General features: G+C 32.2%; 1 protein-coding gene across 1 annotated transcript; it reads left to right on the forward strand.

The window, feature by feature from the left end:
- Positions 1–11,558: 11,558 nt before the first annotated feature.
- On the forward strand, positions 11,559–13,821 carry LOC133675502 (HVA22-like protein a). Its single transcript, XM_062096904.1, has 5 exons — positions 11,559–11,774; positions 12,069–12,095; positions 12,202–12,324; positions 12,812–13,058; positions 13,547–13,821. Exons 1-5 carry the CDS (start codon positions 11,713–11,715, stop codon positions 13,607–13,609), a joined length of 522 nt encoding a protein of 173 aa, XP_061952888.1. The 5' UTR covers positions 11,559–11,712; the 3' UTR covers positions 13,610–13,821.
- Positions 13,822–19,307: the final 5,486 nt, after the last annotated feature.

The following is a 19,307-nucleotide window of genomic DNA, read 5'->3' on the forward strand; positions in this document are numbered from 1 at the left end:
TCCAGGTCTCAAATTTTGTAGCCATGTTTTAGCTTTATCTTTTAATGAAAAAGGAAAAAGCTTCAATCTAATGGTGTTCATGCTACAATTTGAGTCATTATACGTGTTGCAAACCTCCTCAAATTCCCTTAAATGCAAGTATGGATTTTCTAAATCTAATCCATGAAAAGATGGTAAAAGTTGAATAATGCCTGTCTTAAAATTAAAATGAGATGCATCAGGAGGAAAAACTATACATGAGGGTGCACTTGTTCTTGTGGGATTCATGTGATCTCTAAGAGTTCTAACCCGAATATTCTCATTATTCTCATTATGAAGCGATTGGTTATCTTCTTCAGCCATATTTTCTGAAAATGATGAGGATACCCTACAAAGTCTACCACTTAATGTACGTGACCACACTCTCATGCACGTGTAAGAAGAGAATAAAAGAAAGAAGAAAACAAAAGAAAGAGAAAAAAAACAAAAGAAACAAAGTTGGATACAAGAAAAGAGAAAAGAGAAAATAAAATAAATACTATAATTTGTACAAGAATTTACCTCCCCGGCAACGGCGCCAAAAACTTGACACGACCAAAAGATTGATGTCTTTTCCCAAGTGCAGGAGTGTCGAAGTAATAAATAACCCGGCAAGACCGAGGTCGAACCACAGGGAGGTTACTTGTATAAATTATAAGCAACAATAATACTACAACAATAGTAACAATAATAATAATAATAATAATAATAATAATAATAGTGAAGAAGAAGAGGAAGAAGTTGATGAGAACTTTGAGATGAAAGATTAACGTAAGGATTAAACAATGATAACAACAAATGTCAAGGTTAGAGGATCCACTAATGGTACTTCAAACAAGTATAGTATAAACCCTTATTATTCAATTGGAAGCCACACACAAAGGAGGTTCCAATCAGATTATAAATTGTTAACATGATTACATTAGTTATCTTATTCGAATAATGCTAATACTTATAAATGTTGTCAGGCATTCATGATTATAACTTATGTTAACAACAAATCAAGTTCCTTTCATAGCTCAGGTGTCGGTTATACCATACAGTATGGGCTATGAAAGTGTCAAGTATTTGTTGTACCAAATGTTATACAACATAAATCTAGATTAACCATTTAACAAGCAAAGTATTATAAGTGAACAAGATAGCAAATATAAAGCATATTAGTATCCAACATTAAGGTCCATGTTAAGTTTAAATTATACTTATTCTTACACCATTAGTGTATCCTTTTCACCTTGACATAATTAATTTAGCTAGACATAATGAAAGAAAGAAACATAAATAAACAAGATAAGAACATAAATGAGAAAGAAGTTAACTAAGTAAAGAAAAGGAAATGAAAGGCATAAACAAGAGATTAATATAAAACTTAAGTATTACAAAAGAGAGAGCAAGAGCATGATCTTGATCTGAAAACCAAGATGCCTAAATACATGGCAAATGCCTCCTTTTATAGGCCAAAATTCGGAACTATTGATTTGTTGACTAATTGATGAGTGGGTGGCCACATCTTGACTTGGTGACAATTCTTATCTTCTTGTCTGCCAAAAACGTCATTTATGACGTCATAATTTGAACAAACTTGAATCATGAAAGTTCTAGAAAATTGTCTCATCTTTCCAGGGTAAAAATATGAGATCATTTGGACTTTTAGAACTCGAGATATGGGCTGAACACTGAACAGTGTCTGGGCTGCAGGACAGATTCGGACTTCTTCATTGTTGCTACAATTTGGACTTGAAAACGGCCTTTTTAAATCTTGGGCTCCACATGAAAGTTGTAGGCCTATGTCTTATATTTCCATCCATATAAAATGGACCTAAATCCAAGATCTACAACTCCAGATATGACCTAATTACCGAACAGTGTTCAAGTTTGGACTGCACCAACATCTCTTTTCTAAGTTTGGCCATCTCTTTGTCCTTTCAATTTCAGTACTTCAACTCATCAATCAATTCTTTCATTTATGTGATAGGCCTGCATTTAAGATGAACATTTATCATAAATTAAAGGTATCTTATATAATTAGATATGTTATTATAAAACATGCTTTAGTTAAGGAGTTATTGATACTTTAAGTGCAAAATGATGATATAAAACCTTGATAAAAATGCACTTTTAAGTACTAATCAATACCATTGCAAGCAGATTATAGTCTATAGTAGGAGCTAGGACATAAGGTGTGGCAGGTAATTGTCTAACACTTATCCTATTTAAATTAATACAAAAGTATAATTTTTAATTTAATTCCTTACAACTTTTTAAAGTGGCATTAAAAAATAAATAATTTGGTGGATAAAGAAAAAGAGAAATAAGAATTGAGAATTTGATTAGTCGTTCCTGATATGAGAGACCAATGATGATCATAAGTATCTGTATTTGCCTAAATTTAATTAGTTATTTTTTATATGAGAGACTAATGATATCAATGATGATCATTGGTATCGGTATTTACCTGAATTGATTAGTCATTTCTAGTATAAGAGACTAATTATATCAATGATGATCATTGGTATCAGTATTTACCTGAATTGATTAGTCATTTCTAGTATAAGAGACTAATTATATCAATGATGATCATTGGTATCAACATTTACTAGAGATTTGATTTGTTGATTCTGGAATATGGGGAAGGCTAATGATGTCAATGCAAATACATTGACATCAACATGCACTTGAAACTTGATTAGTTATCCATTGGACTGCAAGCTAATGACACCAGGTGAATTGGTATCAACATTGTTTAGTGGGCTCGGGTCATAAGTGACTAATGATATTATGATGTTTTATGTAGATAATAGGTTAAGGATTATCACATAATAATATGGCATTTATTTATATTCTTTAATGTTTTAACTATTCATTAGATATTCCTTAGTTGATGTATTGTATGTTATCATACTCACGTCAGGAGTAGACTTACTCTATCTTTTTTGTTTATATAGATTAGGTATATTACTTGTATTTTGGATTGTAATATTATTTTGTTTTAAACATGAATGCTTAACTTTTATTATTTTTTATTAGTATATGTTATTTTCATTTGTTGCTAACTTGAAATCAATGAAAAATGAGAGAAGACATAATAATAAGTGAATGAACGAGTCATGACTTATTTGAGTTGAGTATTGGTTTAAAATGATTGGATCGGTTTTTTATTGATTAATATAAGTTTGTGTAAATATATAATTAGTCTAAAAAAACTAATATATGATATGCTGCCCAAATCGGTTTACTGTTTTCGATTACCAAATGATCTGGTCAACTAATTTATAGGAGAAATAGTGAAATTGACTACTGTTTAATTCGGTCAATCAAACCGGTCAATCATTTGTTTGACCGTTAAAGACACTAGTGAAATTTAGTAGTAACCAATCGATCAATTGGTTATGTCAATATCAACAAGTCAACTGTTCTAACTAATAGTGAACTGTTACTATTTCAAAAAACAAATATTGGGACCTTTACAAATGTATTAAGTAATGACCTCTGCTTTTGTTTAATTAATATTTTTTTAATCTCATACTTAATTGAGTGTCATTTACCATTTCTTTTGTTTTTATTTTTATTTTTAATTTTAGGTTTCAACTGCAACTTAAGTATAGTTATGAAAGTCAATCCAGTTTAGTAAGTTAACTCGGGTCTTAGTTGAGTTTCAAATCATAAAAACTAAGGCTTGCAACTATCCTAGTCAAACCCGGGCGACCTGCCAAGTTAACCTAAAACTTGGGTGAGTTAGTGTAACTTGGATGAGAGCTAACTTTTTTTTTTTACATTTTTTTATTTCTTTTTAATAAACCCTAAAAATATAAAATTAATTTATGAATAATTAGCCACTCATATATTTTGTATAGCCTACATCTAAATAAATTGTTTTTTAATTTTTTGATATGAGATAATTATACTACACTTCACATTTCTTTTTAATATCCTCCATTCACATTTTTTATATAAACTTATTTTTATTCATTATCATTAATATTATAAGTACCACCACTATTATTATAACAAATTATTATTACTACTACTATTACCATTATTATTGTTGTTAATAATATTATTATCAATATCGTTATCATTGTTGTTGTTGTTGTTGTTGTTACTACTACGACTACTACTATTCATTATCATCATTGTTATCATTACTACTATAACTATTATTATAATTATAATTATTACCATTGTTTTAACTATCATAATTATTATTATTATTATTATCATCACAATTATTACTATCATCATCATAATTATTGATATCATAATCACTACAACCATCATAATAAACTCCTACTACTATCACCACCACCATTATTACCACAATCACAAGGTCCACAACTACCATCACCACCACCACTACTAATTATAATTATAATTATTACCATTGCTTGAACTATCACAATCACTATTGCTATATTATTATTATTATTATTATTATTATTACTACTACTACTACTACTACTACTACTACTACTACTCCTACTATTACTACTACTGCTGTTATCTTTATCGTTGATATCATCATCATTATTTTAATTATTATTAATATTATTATCACCATAATTATTGATATCAGAAACACTAAACCATCATAATAAACTAATATCACTACAACTATCATAATAAACTACTATCACTACAACCACCATAATAAACAATTATTATTATTATCATGGCTATTATTATTATTATCATCACTACTACTATCATGATTATTATTATTATCATCACTATTATTACCATTATTATCACAAGTAGTAGTATTATCATTATCATAACTCTATTAATATTATCATTTCTTACTACTATTAGCACTAACATTACTATTACTACTACTACTACTACCACCATAAAAAACTACTACCATCACTATAATAATAATTATTATTATTACCATTATTATTGGTTTCATCATTACTATTATTATTATTACTATTATAATTATAATTATAATTATTATTACCACTACCATTACCACCACTATTATTATTGTTTTTCTTCTTGTTACTACTATTGGTAATAATAAAAAAACTTTCTAACTTGAAGTGATTTTTCCAAATAAAATAGATAAAATAGGGATTGAATCTAAAAAGAAAAAGAAGTTCAAGGGATGTTATGTTTTTTTTTTCACGGGCAGTTTGAAAACCGAGGCATATGAGAGAGAAATGAAAGGAAAAAAGAAAATCAAACCAACACCAAATCGAACATCATCATTATACATGTGCCACCCAAAAAGAAAGAGAAGGCTCAGATGCATCCAATGCCACAACAAAACATTTTTTCCACCACTATAGTCATCTATACGTGCTGTCTAAAAGCGATAGAGTAGCTGATGCGTTGACGCGTGCTGCGCTCATATCAACAACTTATTTTTTATGTGTTGAAAGACAACATCACCCTATGACCAAACAATTATTGCTAAAAAGCCATCATGAAATGATGAATTGGCCCATGCAAAGATGCTTCGAGAATTTTCCTTTCAAGGTTGGTACCAGTAAATCCCCTAGTAGTCGTCCCTTTAAGTTTTTTATATGTGGGTTGACCACCCTGATTATGCAGGCTTAATCTCTGAAGGATAACAATCCCTAGTACTTGTACTTCTATGTTTGTTTTGTGTAGGAAACTCAAGTCTTTGAAAAGTCCTTAGAAGACTTTAAACAAGCTTCATTTTAGTCACATCTCAGAGAGAGTTGCTAGAACTGAGGTTGATTTGGAGTATCATCAATACCTCCTTGATGATTCCAGAGATGACATTTCTCTCAGGAACAGGGTTAATCAATTAAAGTTGAATCTTTTCAACCTCAAGTCTGCTGAGAAAATGTTTTTTACTCAGAAGCTCAAGTGTAATTTCTTCAAGGATAGTGACAGAGGTTCAAGTTTCTTTCATGCTTTGATGAGTCACAAGCACATGAAAAGTTTCATCCTTGTCATCCAATGTTGTAATGGGGCTATTACTACCTCTATTGATGAAGTTGGTGCTGAATTTGTGCACTTTTATCAAAACCTCCTTGGCACTTCATCGTTTACCTTTCCACTTGATGAAATTATTGTTTATAGTGGTCCTTGTCTTGATTAAACCCACTCTGATTTCCTCTTAGCTCTTATATCCAACGAAGCTACCAAGGAAACTCTCTTCAGCATTGGAAATGACAAAACTCTTGGTCCTGATGGATATTGATCTCTTTTGTTCAAGAAGTCCTGGGACATAGTTGAGGTTGATTATTGTGAGACGGTTCAGGATTTCTTTTCCTCTAAAAAGATTTTCAAACAGTTAATCATTCCATTATTGCTCTGGTCCTGAAATCTGCTAATGTTAACTCTGCCAATGATTTTCAGCCTATCTCATGCTACAATGTGGTCTACAAAGTGATCTCCAAGATTCTTGCTATAAGACTCGGTCGTGCCCTCTAAGACATTATTGGTCCAACTCATAATGCTTTTCTTGGAGGAAGGAATATGATAGGTAACATTAATCTGGCTCAAGAGTTTCTTAGGCATTATGGCAGGAAGAAAACCTCCCCATGATGCCTCATAAAAGTTTATTTCATGAAAGCCTTTGATTTGGTGCAATGGCTTTTTTCTCATAGAGCTTCTTCATTTGTTGGGTTTCCCTTAGCATTTTGTCTATTTTGTTATGTTCTGTGTGGAAACTTCTTCCTTTTATGTTGCTATCAATGGCAGTTTATATGGTTTCTTCCCTGGGAAGTGTGGAGTTAGACATGGTGACCCTTTTTCTCCCTATCTATTTCTTGTTTGCATGGAGTACCTCTCCCGTATGCTGAAGATAGCATCTCAACAACCAGACTTCCACTATCACCTGAAGTGTGCATTTCACCATATATTTCACCTTGCTTTTGTTAATGACATTCTTCTGTTATGTCGGGGGGATATACCTTTTATTTGGATTCTTCTAGAGCAGCTGCATATCTTTGGCCAGGCCTCAGGGGTACACATTAATGCAGGGAAATCTTTTATTTATTTTGGTGAAGTTGGAGTCAGTATTAAGCAGGGTATCCTTCAAGATTCTTGTTTTTCTGAAGCAACTTCCCCTTCAAATACCTTGGTGTCCCCCTCAGTCCCCACAGGCTTCTTGCTAGCCATTTTTTCCCTTTCCTGCATAAAATTGAATCTGTTATACAAGGCTGGATGGGCAAGCATTTATATAAGGCTGGATGGGCAAGCATTTATCTTATGCTGGGCAGGTGGAATTAATTAGATCTGTTCTCTTTGGCATGGTGCAATTTTGGCTCAATATTTTCCCCATGCCAGATACAGTCATCAACCAAATTACTTGCATTTGCAAGAACTTCTTATGGACTTGTAACACAGCCAGAAGTAAGTCTGCCTTAGTAGCCTGGAAACATATTTGTTTGCCAAAGGATGAAGGAGGTCTAGGGCTCTATGCCATTAAGGCAAGGAACCGTTGTTTCATCATAAAACAACTATAGAATATCCATTTAAAGACTGACTCGATTTGGATTAGATGGGTGCACCATTTTTACTTGCAGGATAGTTCCATCTGGTTGGTTCCTTTACAGCGAACCTCCTCTCCCCTATGGAAGTCCCTTCTTACTCTTTGAGATCAGCTCCTTGCAAACTGTGGGGGTCAATTAGAAGTGATCTCTATTATACAAAGTTGGGACAATATTTCTGAGCCCTTCTCGGGTCATGCTTATGAGTTTTTAAGATTCAAAGGAACCCTGGTGTCATGGGTTAAGGTTGTTTGGGAACCTTGGTGTTTACCAAGGCATAGTTTCATCTTTTATCTTGCTTTGCTTGGGAGGATGAGAACAAGAGATAGACTGCACTTTGTTGATACTGATGCTAGTTGTGTCTTCTGTCCGGATCATGAAGAAAGTCATAGTCACCTCTTTTTTGCTTGAAATTGGACATCCCTCTTGTGATCAAAGGTGAAATCCTGGCTTCGGCTCTGCAGGGGTATGGCCACCATTAGTAGTGTTGTTTGGGGCCTAATATCAGGGGGAAAAATGTTGTTGCCAGGATGAAAAGGGTCTCCCTCAACATTGTTGTCTACTTGATATGGGAAGAAAAGAATCGAAGAGTTTTTGAAAACTCTTGCACATTGGTTGAATCTATTTTTCAGAGATTTCAGGTTTTATTCTACATGATATTGCCTTTCATGAGCGCAATCATCCTTAAATTTCTGTAAGCTGACCGTATTGGTGGATGTTCTAGATGTTCTCTATTATGGGATTTTGTCTTCTCTTTGGTTTGCAGTCCATATTGTCACTGCTTCTGAACTGATCGTATTGGTTGTTGCTGCTTCTCTTGAAGTTTTGTTGTGTTACATGATGCTCATGTCTATCACTCGTAATTTTTTGTGTCCAGTGTCTTTTTTGTGTTTCCTGTTTTAATTGGTACCCAAGGCGCCTTCTTGCCTATTTGTCTTGGCTTTTGCTTTGTGTTAGGTTGAGAACCTTGTAATTTATGGTTCCTCACATAACCATTGTCTGCTAATTTTAGCTTGTTAGCTATGGCTTTGATATAAAGTTTTTCAGGGAGTCTGTTCCCTGCTTCTGTAAATCACTATATATAAACTTAATGGTCCTCCATCACTGTGTAATTTTGATCTATTAATACACTTACATTTTGATATAAAAAAAATTTCATTTCAAGGGTGATAGAGTCATTACATTGTTCTAAAAAAAAGTGAAAAACCACCAATGCTCCTAGCCATAGTTAAGTTAAAAATTGCTTTTGAGGGTAATAAAGTAAATTCATTGTACAAAAAGTTTATGAAAAGACAGAGATACCTTTCAACAATTGAAGAATGACAAAATGAACCTTATGAAAATACTAATCTACCCTCATTGGCTAGTTATAATGGTTTTTTCTCAGAGGTAAGAATGTAGTTCCGTTATTATAGTCCATAGTAAATCACACCTAAAGTATAATGTTTCTCCCTAGTGAATTAGCTTTTCTTTTAATTAATGCAATAAAAAAACTTGAAAGATAAATTTGTAAAAAAATTATGTGTGGTATAAAAGAAATTTACACTGAGAGTAATCTTTTAAGTCAATGTAGAGAATAAAATTTTGAATATGTAAAATAGATATTTGTAAACAACAAATACTTTTAAACTAAAAAAAATATAGAATTATCAATTTTTTTTTATTCAGTGCTCCATTTTTTTCATTCATTCCTTTCTTCTTCTTGTTTTTTTTTTTCACTTTTATTCTTTTTTTTCTCAATTTCATCCTTATTTTTTTTAACAATTGTTCAAGTTATCTTCTGATCAACCAAGTCAATTGAATGATGTCGAGACAACTCTCACATAGTTTGATTTTAAATTCAAGCTAAGCAAGGAGTCGTTTGAGAGGTTTTTTTTTGTTAAAGTCATTTTTTTTTAATTTCATCCTCAAACTTTTTGAACCAATTGGCTTGGTTACCTTTGGACTAGCCAAATTGACTATGTCACACAAGAACAATTTTCATATGATTTAATTTTAAACTTGGGTTATACAAGATGTTGGATTGAGAGGTTTTTTTATGTTAATTTCATTATTTTTCTTCAATTTCATCCTTATATTTTTTTTAGCGGTCAGGCGATATATTTTTGGATTGGTCAAGTCAATTGGGTCACATCGGAACAACTCTCACATGACTTAATTTTAAACTCAGGCCTATACAGAGAGTTAAATCTAGAGGTTTCAAGGTTGACCCGCTAGACCAAGTTTAATAAAAATATCAAATTATTTTCTATGGTTTGGATATTTTTTATTACATTTAAATAATATTTTGATCTGACCACAATATAACACATGTTTGTAATTAGTAAGGGGCTGTTTGGAATTGCGTTCCAAATGACATTTCTAAAAAAATGATTTTTTCTTAAAATGATTTTTAAATTTTTTTGGATCATTTTGATGTGATGATGTCAAAAATAATTTTTTTTTTAAAAAAACTTTTTTGATGCATTTCTAAACAAAAATTACTTTGAAAAATAATTGTTACCACATTCTCAAACACCCCTATAATTAATCTAAATAAAATAACCAAGAAAAAACATGCCTAAAATGTCCCTAATGTTTTTTTTTCTTCCTATTGTGCATGTTTCCTTTTGCATTGCTTAGTCTCTTTGACTAATTGAAGAGTCCAATTTGATCCCTAAACAACACAAAACTTAGCATTTTGACCCAATCATTCACATTTAACTAGATGATGTTTATTTTGGATGTAAATAATGCTCAATACGCTTCTATGCTTGATCAAAAGGAAAGCATAAAAGTGTTTGACTTGATGTCACTTCCACCTTGCTTTTAATAATTCATAATTGAGCACAAATATTGATGACCAAATTTGGTCTCCTTTGAAGTAATTGCCCCAAGCTGAAAGGCCGAACTATCCTTCCTTCACAACTTTTTTTTCTCTTAGCAAAATACGTGAATTTATGAAACTTTGTGTGTGTGTGTGTGTATCAATTCTTTTTTTTTTTAATGTTTTTATCTAATCAATTGTAGTCTATACAAATTTACTTTTTATTTTTAATAAGTTTTTATCATTTTAATTTATAAATTTACTTAACTTTATCAAATAAGATCAGAATACTATTTCAAAGTGGAGCATTTAAAATCAAAAGCACTAAGTTGATAAAACATTTTAAAATGCAAACACTCGAATAATAATAAAAAAATATAAACACTTAAATATAAATAAAGTATTATTATGTTCATGTATATTTGATGTACATGCATGTGATGATGTGTCAATTTTACAGCCATATTAGTGTATATATGACGAAATCTAGCACATATACTTAATTATAAAAAAAACTAAAAAAATTATGTAACTCAATTACTAAAAATAAAAATAAAGACATTTAAATAAAAAACTCATGCATTAAACATATACTTAAATTAGTTCCTAAACTTAATAAATGAGCTTAACAAATGAGGTTTTTTGAGAATATTGCATATAGATATTTAAACAGTTAAGTAAAGACTTAGATATATTATTTATTTTTATGTTTTAAAAGTATATTTAAAAATATTTAAATTTTTTTTATTATAAATTAGCTTTTTAAATAATTTTATATTATTTTAATAAAAAATAATAATAAAAAATTATTATTTTAATATATTTTTAAATAAAAATATTTTAGAAAATAACTTTATTAAAATGGCCAATTATTGGACTCTTCCAGTGATTCCAAAATGTTTGCTGCACCGAATCCACTGCCATCTAGGAAAAACAGTCGGAACGAGGACAGTGCATTCGTCAATGCTTGAGCTGTGCTCCATAATCATTCAATAAAAATCTACACCGTACGTTACAGAAACCGCAGGTATTCGAGAAATATTTAAGAAATTACTTGAAAAACTAATAGTAATTAATTTTTAAAATATTTTTTTAAAAAAATATATTAAAATATTTTTTATTTTTTAAAAATTATTTTTACATCAACCTATTAAAATAATTTAAAAATCTAAAAATATATTAATTTAAAATAAAAAATATAAAAAATATTTAAATTTTTAAAAAAATATTATTGAGTTTTGGCAGCTTCCGCTTTTCCTTTTGAAAATTTTTTCCCCACCTGTCTTCCCTGCTTTCTCACTTCACACACAAACACTGTTACCAAGAAAAGCTAGAGAGCTACTTCTTGTAAGAGAATTGAAGACGAACAGAGACAGAGAAAGCGAACGACATTGTTTTGTTAGTGCGTGCGAGACAGAGATGGGATCTGGGACTGGAAGCTTTTTAAAGGTTCTTCTTGAGAACTTTGACGTTCTTGCTGGGTATGCTTTCCTTCTTCATGCTATATCTATTTGTTTCAAGGTTTGTTGAAACTAAGAACATCAAAAGCTTCATTTTTTCTTGCTTTGATTTTGTGTTGGGAGTATTATTTTGCTACCGAGATAGTGGAAACCCTCAAAGTAGGGTGTTTGTATTTATCTTTTTTTTTTCTTTTGGTACGAAAAAGTTATTCAAAGATAAAACAAACTCATTGGCTTATTAATTTTCTATATATATAGTGTGCTTTTTTATTTTTATTTTTAAAAAATCTAACTTCTAATCTGAATAATTTCCAGGCCTGTGATTAGTCTTGTTTATCCTCTGTAAGCCCCCCTCTTTCCTTTTTTTTTTTGTTTCCTTTTCCTGCCATAGTTCTTTTTGTGAGTAAAATGTTATGATAGTTACTTAATTTGGGTTGTGTTTGGACAGATATGCCTCAATTAGGGCAATCGAGACAAAATCTCATGTTGATGATAAGCAATGGCTTACTTACTGGATTCTTTATTCCATGATCACTCTCTTTGAGCTCACCTTTGCCAAAGTCATTGAGTGGTAAGTTTTCTTCACTTCAAATTACCCTCTTAAAATATTTTAATTCGTTTTGTTTTGTCTGTTCTGTTTCTATCATTAACAGTAATTTCGAAATGGGAATTAGGGAATTGCATTGCTGATGGTGGTTGTTGAATAGTATTGTTTCGGAACTCCTTTTTTGCTAGTTCTGGTGTTATCCAAAGCTGACAACTCACAAAGAACCAGCTGCTGAGAGAATTGAGTCATCTTGCCTTTTGTTCTATCCTAAATTTATCACATGTTGCATCGTGACAGTTTAGTTTTGTGCAGATTTGGTGTACTTCTTAATGGGAATAAAATATAAACAAAAAATCAATTAGCTTGGAAGATTTATTTTATTTAGTTTCTGGGGTAATTTCTCAATATGGTGAAATGCCTTGTTAAGTTGTTACTGTTATTTTAACAATGCACTTTTGCAAAAATATTTAGCTGGTGGCAGAATTTGCTAAACCCTTGAATGTAATGGCAGGATACCAATCTGGCCATTTGCGAAGCTCATTTTGACCTGCTGGTTGGTTGTTCCATACTTCAGTGGTGCTGCATACGTTTATGAGAACTTTGTGAGACCTTTCTATGCCAACCCACAGGAAACCATTAATATATTGTATGTGCCAAGAAAGAAGGATATCTTCAGCAAACCAGATGACGTTCTATCTGCCGCAGAGAAATACATTGAAGAGAATGGGACTTATGCTTTTGAGAAGCTCATTACCAAGGTAGGTGATGAGCCATAAACAATTGTCTTAAACTGATTTTGAGAGCCATAATGATTCTAGGAGTCTGCTGATAAAATGCCACACTATGTTTGTTTGAGTGTAAAGGATTGATGGATAAGTTGAGAGGGATGAGCGCCCTACATTATTCCCTCGTTGCCTGAACCATCTCTAGTTTTGTTCTACTAATTAAGAAAAGAGTAACGCTAAACATTAAAATGCTAGGAAAGGACTGAGGGTACCACCATTGAATCCCGCATTAAGATCATGATCCAATGGCACATAATTTTCTAGAAATCATTTCTTGCCATTGTTTTCTTCAGCATTTTTGTGAACAAAAATAGCGCAAGTGATAAACTAGGGAGTTTCCTTAATTGATCATGATTGCGGTTGATTAAATGGTTTACCAATAATATGTAGCATTAAATATCTCCTAACACATTGCAACTATAATAAGATAATGGCTCAATGCATATGTTCTGGTTCTGCAGGATAAGTCCAGGAGGAGTAGCAGCTATACATTCTTTGATGGTGACAGGGATGACCGATACTGAGAGCTTCCAGCTTGTCCTGATACAGTGTTCATTGTTGGGGAAGACTTGCTAGAGTTCCTTTCAGTTACATGCTGATGCTGCTACTTAGTAGAGTTCTTTGTTTTCACTGAATCTGGCGATTTTTCTGTCTGTCTAATGTGATCTGTGGTTCTTTCTAAGTATACATGATGTTGTAAGATTATAGTATTTAAATATCATGGTTGCTTGCTTTATTTTCATGCGTTTAATTATGTGCTTGACTTTCTCACGGAAGATGAAATGCACGCCAAGTACTACCAGATCCTTGTAATCGATCACTTTTTGCAGGAACCATTTCTTCTCGTTAACAACGTGTACTGCTTTTCCTCTCTTAATGTTATCTTCAGTGCAACAAGATTGTTACCTTACCCGACGTTCAACCAGCCAATAACTTTATGCTGCAAATGGTTTCCTCCTGCAATGAGACTTCTAGTTTGGAAGTTGGCAATACAGCCAATTTTTGGGTTGCTATTAGTTTTCAGGCATCTCGGACTATCATGTGAGCTGTGTCGTTCATCTTCAGCATCTCATGGCCCTATTCCATAGTCATCTAGTTTCTTTTCCACAATTGAGAGAGGCACAGCTGCAGGGATTTGCAATATTCCGAGTATGCCAGAAATCTGAAGTACCGAGAGCGGGTTCTGAAGCAATTGCAAAATGAGAATTACTGTCACTGGGGATGGCCAAGGCGGGCCTCAGGAATTCGAGGGAAGTTGCACATTTGTCCTCCTCTCAAAATCGTTGGAGAAGATTGTTGGATCATAAGTTTTCAATCCTGTAAAGCTATCGGGACTGGTGATGAGAATAAATGGTCTCAAAGATGTTTTTATTGATCAAAATTGTTATAAAACATTGACATGCTTCTTAGGTTTTGACTGGTGCCGTTCCCTTTTTACGAGGGATGGAAATCACATGGCTGATCAACTTTCCACGCAAGAAGTTAGAAGACATCGGCTTCGTACCCTGGTTCTAATTTCTATGCTAAGCTCAATCGATGCTCCAGTATGGATGTGCTCTACTATCTAATCTCCGTCTGTATGTTCTGATTTATGTTTTCGCTCTTGTGCTTCGGACTTTTTGTCAGGGCAATATTATGGTTCAATCTGTACTCTCAAATTTCTTCCTCAAACCATTGCTTGGTTTCCATGAAATCTCTTGATTTATCAAACACAAAAAAAAAAAAATATTAAGGCCTTTCATAGAGTACACTGTATAATTCCTTTTATTGCCGTCGTCACCATGGATCCCCCCCCCCCCCTGTTGTTCGTGATATGGCTGACTGCATGCCACAACCTTCAGATTTTCTGTGTTTAGATGTACATTCGGTTATTATCCAGGGCAGAAAGGAAAAATAGAGAGCTTTTTGTCTGTTCATATATTATCTCGACCACTGAAGAAAATAGCAGCTGATATGGAAGGGACCTGACAATTACATTGGAAAGCTAGTTCTATGAGAAGTTAGTATTCTCAACCAATTAAGTGAGATCTTTCGAGCTAGAGTCTGAACAAGCTGCACTTACAATTCTTATAAAGTTTCAGAGGAGATCTCTCGACAAAATCCAAATGTGACAGAGTGCAGCCTCATTGACAGCTCCAAGCTATGGTTGTAGCTGTCAAAACCCCTCTCTTTGGAGGCTGAATTTGCTTATTATTCCATGAGATCTCTAGTTTATAGAGTTACAATTACACCCATGTTACCAAAGAAGGGAGTTAAGATATCGATCGATCCATCCTGATTCAAGTATGTGTGCATGTCTGTGTGCAACTCATATTCCAGCATTTACAAGAATAACTAAAAAAAATGGAGGTAAAGGGTGAATCCTTACTTCACTTTGAAATCATATTCCTATACGTCGCATCTTTTATATTCATAAACTTCATGTCAAATTTGTATTTTTATATTTCACATCAATTTCATTAATTTTTAAAAATAGCTTCCATTTATGCAATGCAATCAACTTATTTTTCAAAGTAGCCCGATTTTTCAATTCATATTCCAAAACATTCATATCAAATTCGTATTCTAAACTTCCCCTTGAGTTTATGTACAATAATTAAACAAAAACATTTCTTTAACAAAATGAGGGAAAATGGTGAACACATACCTGGTGTTCCTGCTGTGTCTGCTTCTCCCATAGCTGGTCCCGCTTCAGACGCCCCTCTTACCATTCAAGAAGCTACCCATGCATGCATAGTTATTAAACTCGGTTCAGAGTTGATCCGGCTAAGAAACCGGGTTCCGGATTTTATGGGTCAACCTCGGATTAATCCAGAAAAATTTTAAAAATTTAAAGTTTTAATATTTCATATGAAAAAATCCATGTAAATATAGATTATACATATTATGAAGTTTAAAAAAATATTTTAAAAAGTTTTTTTATCCCACATTAAAAAGATATTATGTCCCACATTAAAGAAATATTATGTTAAGCTTTTAAGTTAAAGTATTTAAACTAAAAAAGTTTTTTATTCCACATTGAAAAAACATAACTTTTTCCTTGAAAACATAGAGTATATATACTAATAGATTTCAAATCTCACATTGAAAAAACATAACTTTTTTCATGGAAACATAAAACGTGTATATATATATATATATATATATATATATATATATATATGAAAAGACTTCAAATCCCACATTAAAAAGATACTATGTTATCCTTTTAAGTTGAAGTATTTAAACTAAAAGGATTTTTTATCCCACATTGAAAAAACATGATTTTTTTCTTGGGAACATAGAGTATATATACTAATGGCTTCAAATCCCACATTGAGAAAACATAACTTTTTTCTTGGGAATATAGAGTATATATACGAAAGGACTTCAAATTCCACATTGAAAAGATACTATGTTATCCTTTTAAGTTGAAGTATTTAAACCAAAAGGTTTTTTATCCCACATTGAAAAAACATGATTTTTTTCTTGGGAACATAGAGTATATATACGAAAAGGTTTCAAATCTCACATTGAAACAATACTATATTATCCTTTTAAGTTGAAGTATTTAAAACAAAAAATTTGTTATCCCACATTGAAAAAATATGACTTTTTTTCTTGGGAACATAGAGTATATATACTAATTGGTTTCAAATCCCATATTTTAAAAAAAAAAACCGGGTTTCGTTCGGGTTCGCTCGGGTCTTGGATCAACCCGCCAGGTCACCTGGGTTTGGCCGGGCTGTTGCCACAGCAAGTCTTTTATTAAACCCGGACCAGTTCAACCACCGAGTCAACCCATCGGGCCAGACCGAGTTTAATAACAGTGCATGCAAGTATCTAATCATTCCAAGTCATTTATTTTAACTATCCATACACATCATCATGCCTTATGTTATTTTTAGTTATCAATTCATTCATTCCATTCAAACATTCATTTTGTTATCCCATTTTGTAATCCATTTTATTGTCTAAACATTTCCTCATCTAATTTCATCTAAATATTTTGTCAACTAACTCCATATTTCATTTTAATGATCTAACATTTTGATTAATCATTTCCATAACTTATTTTAATGTACTAGCTTTTTCATTGATTATTTTTATAATTCATTTTTAATGTCCTAATCTTTTTTTAAACCATTTTCATAACCTATTTTTAATGCCCTTGCATTTCGTCAATCTATTTCCATCACTCAATTTTAGGCTCTATTTATTTTTGTGTTTTAAAAACACTTTAAAAAAATTATTTTTTATTTTTTTACTTTAAATTAATATTTTTTTAATGTTTTCAGATCATTTTGATGCACTAATATCAGAAATGAATTTTTATTTTTAAAAAAACATCATTTTAGTGCATTTCCAAGTAAAAAACACTTTAAAAAACATGCATGTCCATGTATTTCATCACCTAATTCCCATTAACCTATTTTAATGTCCATGCATTTCATCATTCAATTCCATAACCCAAACATTCACTTCATTCTAACATTTATCATGTAATTTTTGACTTCCCATACTTTTATTTCATTCCAACACAAGCATTCATTTCATTCAGACACCCATTATGCCATTTTTGGCTTCCCATACACATATTTTATTTTAACCCAAGCATTCATTTCATTCAAGAATTTGTCATGTCTTTTAAACTACTAACTCATTCATTCATTCAGACATCCTTTATGTTATTTTTTGCCACTTATTTACTCATTCAATTCAAGTTTTTATCATGTCTTTTTTTGGTTACTAACCTACCCTTTCCATTAAGCATTTGCCAGCACTTTAATCACCAACTTATTCATCTCATTCAAGCATTTTATCAAACACCTTCTACGCAATGTTATCATCCCCTCTTCCACATCATGATTTCACATAACCAAGCTTCCTAAACAAATCAACAACAACTTACACATCACAAGCTACTTTAATAACAACATAATCAAACACAAACAGGCAAATCACCATCACATCACACAGAAATCAACTCAAAAACATCATTACATCAAATCATGCTCAAATTTGAAACTTACTACACTTAACGTTCATGGCCGGCAACACATGGTTGGCCTCAAATTCTTTCATTTATCTACTAATTACTTTATTTCAAACACAAAATTCTTAATTTTACATAACCTAGGGAGAAATCAATTACGCAACAAACACATGAAGTTAAGGAGAGTAAACATTCCAACACTTCCATATTACTCTAATTTACAGGAATTTTGGTGTGGGAATCAAAGAATCCAAGAACCCACCTTTCCTTCTATCCAAGTTATAATTTTCCAAACCATAGCCAGAGCACTACAACCTCTCACTCTCCTCCCCTTTTCCACTAGCTTTGATTGTGTTTTTTATATCGATCCTCACTCTCATTCACCCTTAGAAACCAATTTGGAGGATAAAAAGAAGAAAAAGAAAGCTCTCCTCTCACCCTCTCTTTTGCTCCTAGGCCACTGTCCTTAATTGGCTTTATAGCTGATACTTCAATGTTTTCCGTTAAACCGTCAATCATAAGTATTTTCTTCGTGTTACATATTCACGTACTCAGGGTTTATACTACTAAAAATGGGGTTGACAATAAATTTTACCAATTTGCTCCTAATTCATGTCAGACATGCTTATTTTCATCAAGTCTTCGGCCATAATTATTTTTCGTATATAGTTTTATTATTATTATTTCTGGTCGGGATTTTCCACTAATTAACTATGATCTTACATTATTAAATCTTGGGGTGCACTTGTAGCTGGAAGGAGAATCCTAAAAGCAACGGTTTCCAACTGAAATCTCTTTACATCATGTATGTTGGCATTGTGGAAAGTAACTTTCTTGTGGTGAGCTGAATGGTTTCACATCCCAATTACACAACTGTTCATGATAAATGTTCTCTCTTTGTAAGCTATGGTGGCCGAGGTAGTTGACAGTGATGGATGGAAACAGCTCTCCAAGAACTTTTAGTTCTAGGAAAATGATTGATGATCTGCTCTTATCGTTTTCCTTCAGATTATTGCTATCCACCGGGTCTCCTGTGTTTGTGTGTGCGTGTTCTATTTCCTTTTCTTCGTGTGGGATATTGGCATTGAACAAAGAAAGATAAGGAAATCAGACAACTAGTTCAGGACAAAACCTACGAGCACGGTGGAGAAGAAAGCGGCATTAGTAGTTGTCCTTTAGCTTTGATAGATTAGTCACCGCGTAAATTCACAGAAACCCAGGAACATGTAATAAACTTACAAACACAG

Source organism: Populus nigra, chromosome 16, assembly GCF_951802175.1.
Source record: "Populus nigra chromosome 16, ddPopNigr1.1, whole genome shotgun sequence".
Taxonomy (NCBI): Eukaryota; Viridiplantae; Streptophyta; class Magnoliopsida; order Malpighiales; family Salicaceae; genus Populus; species Populus nigra.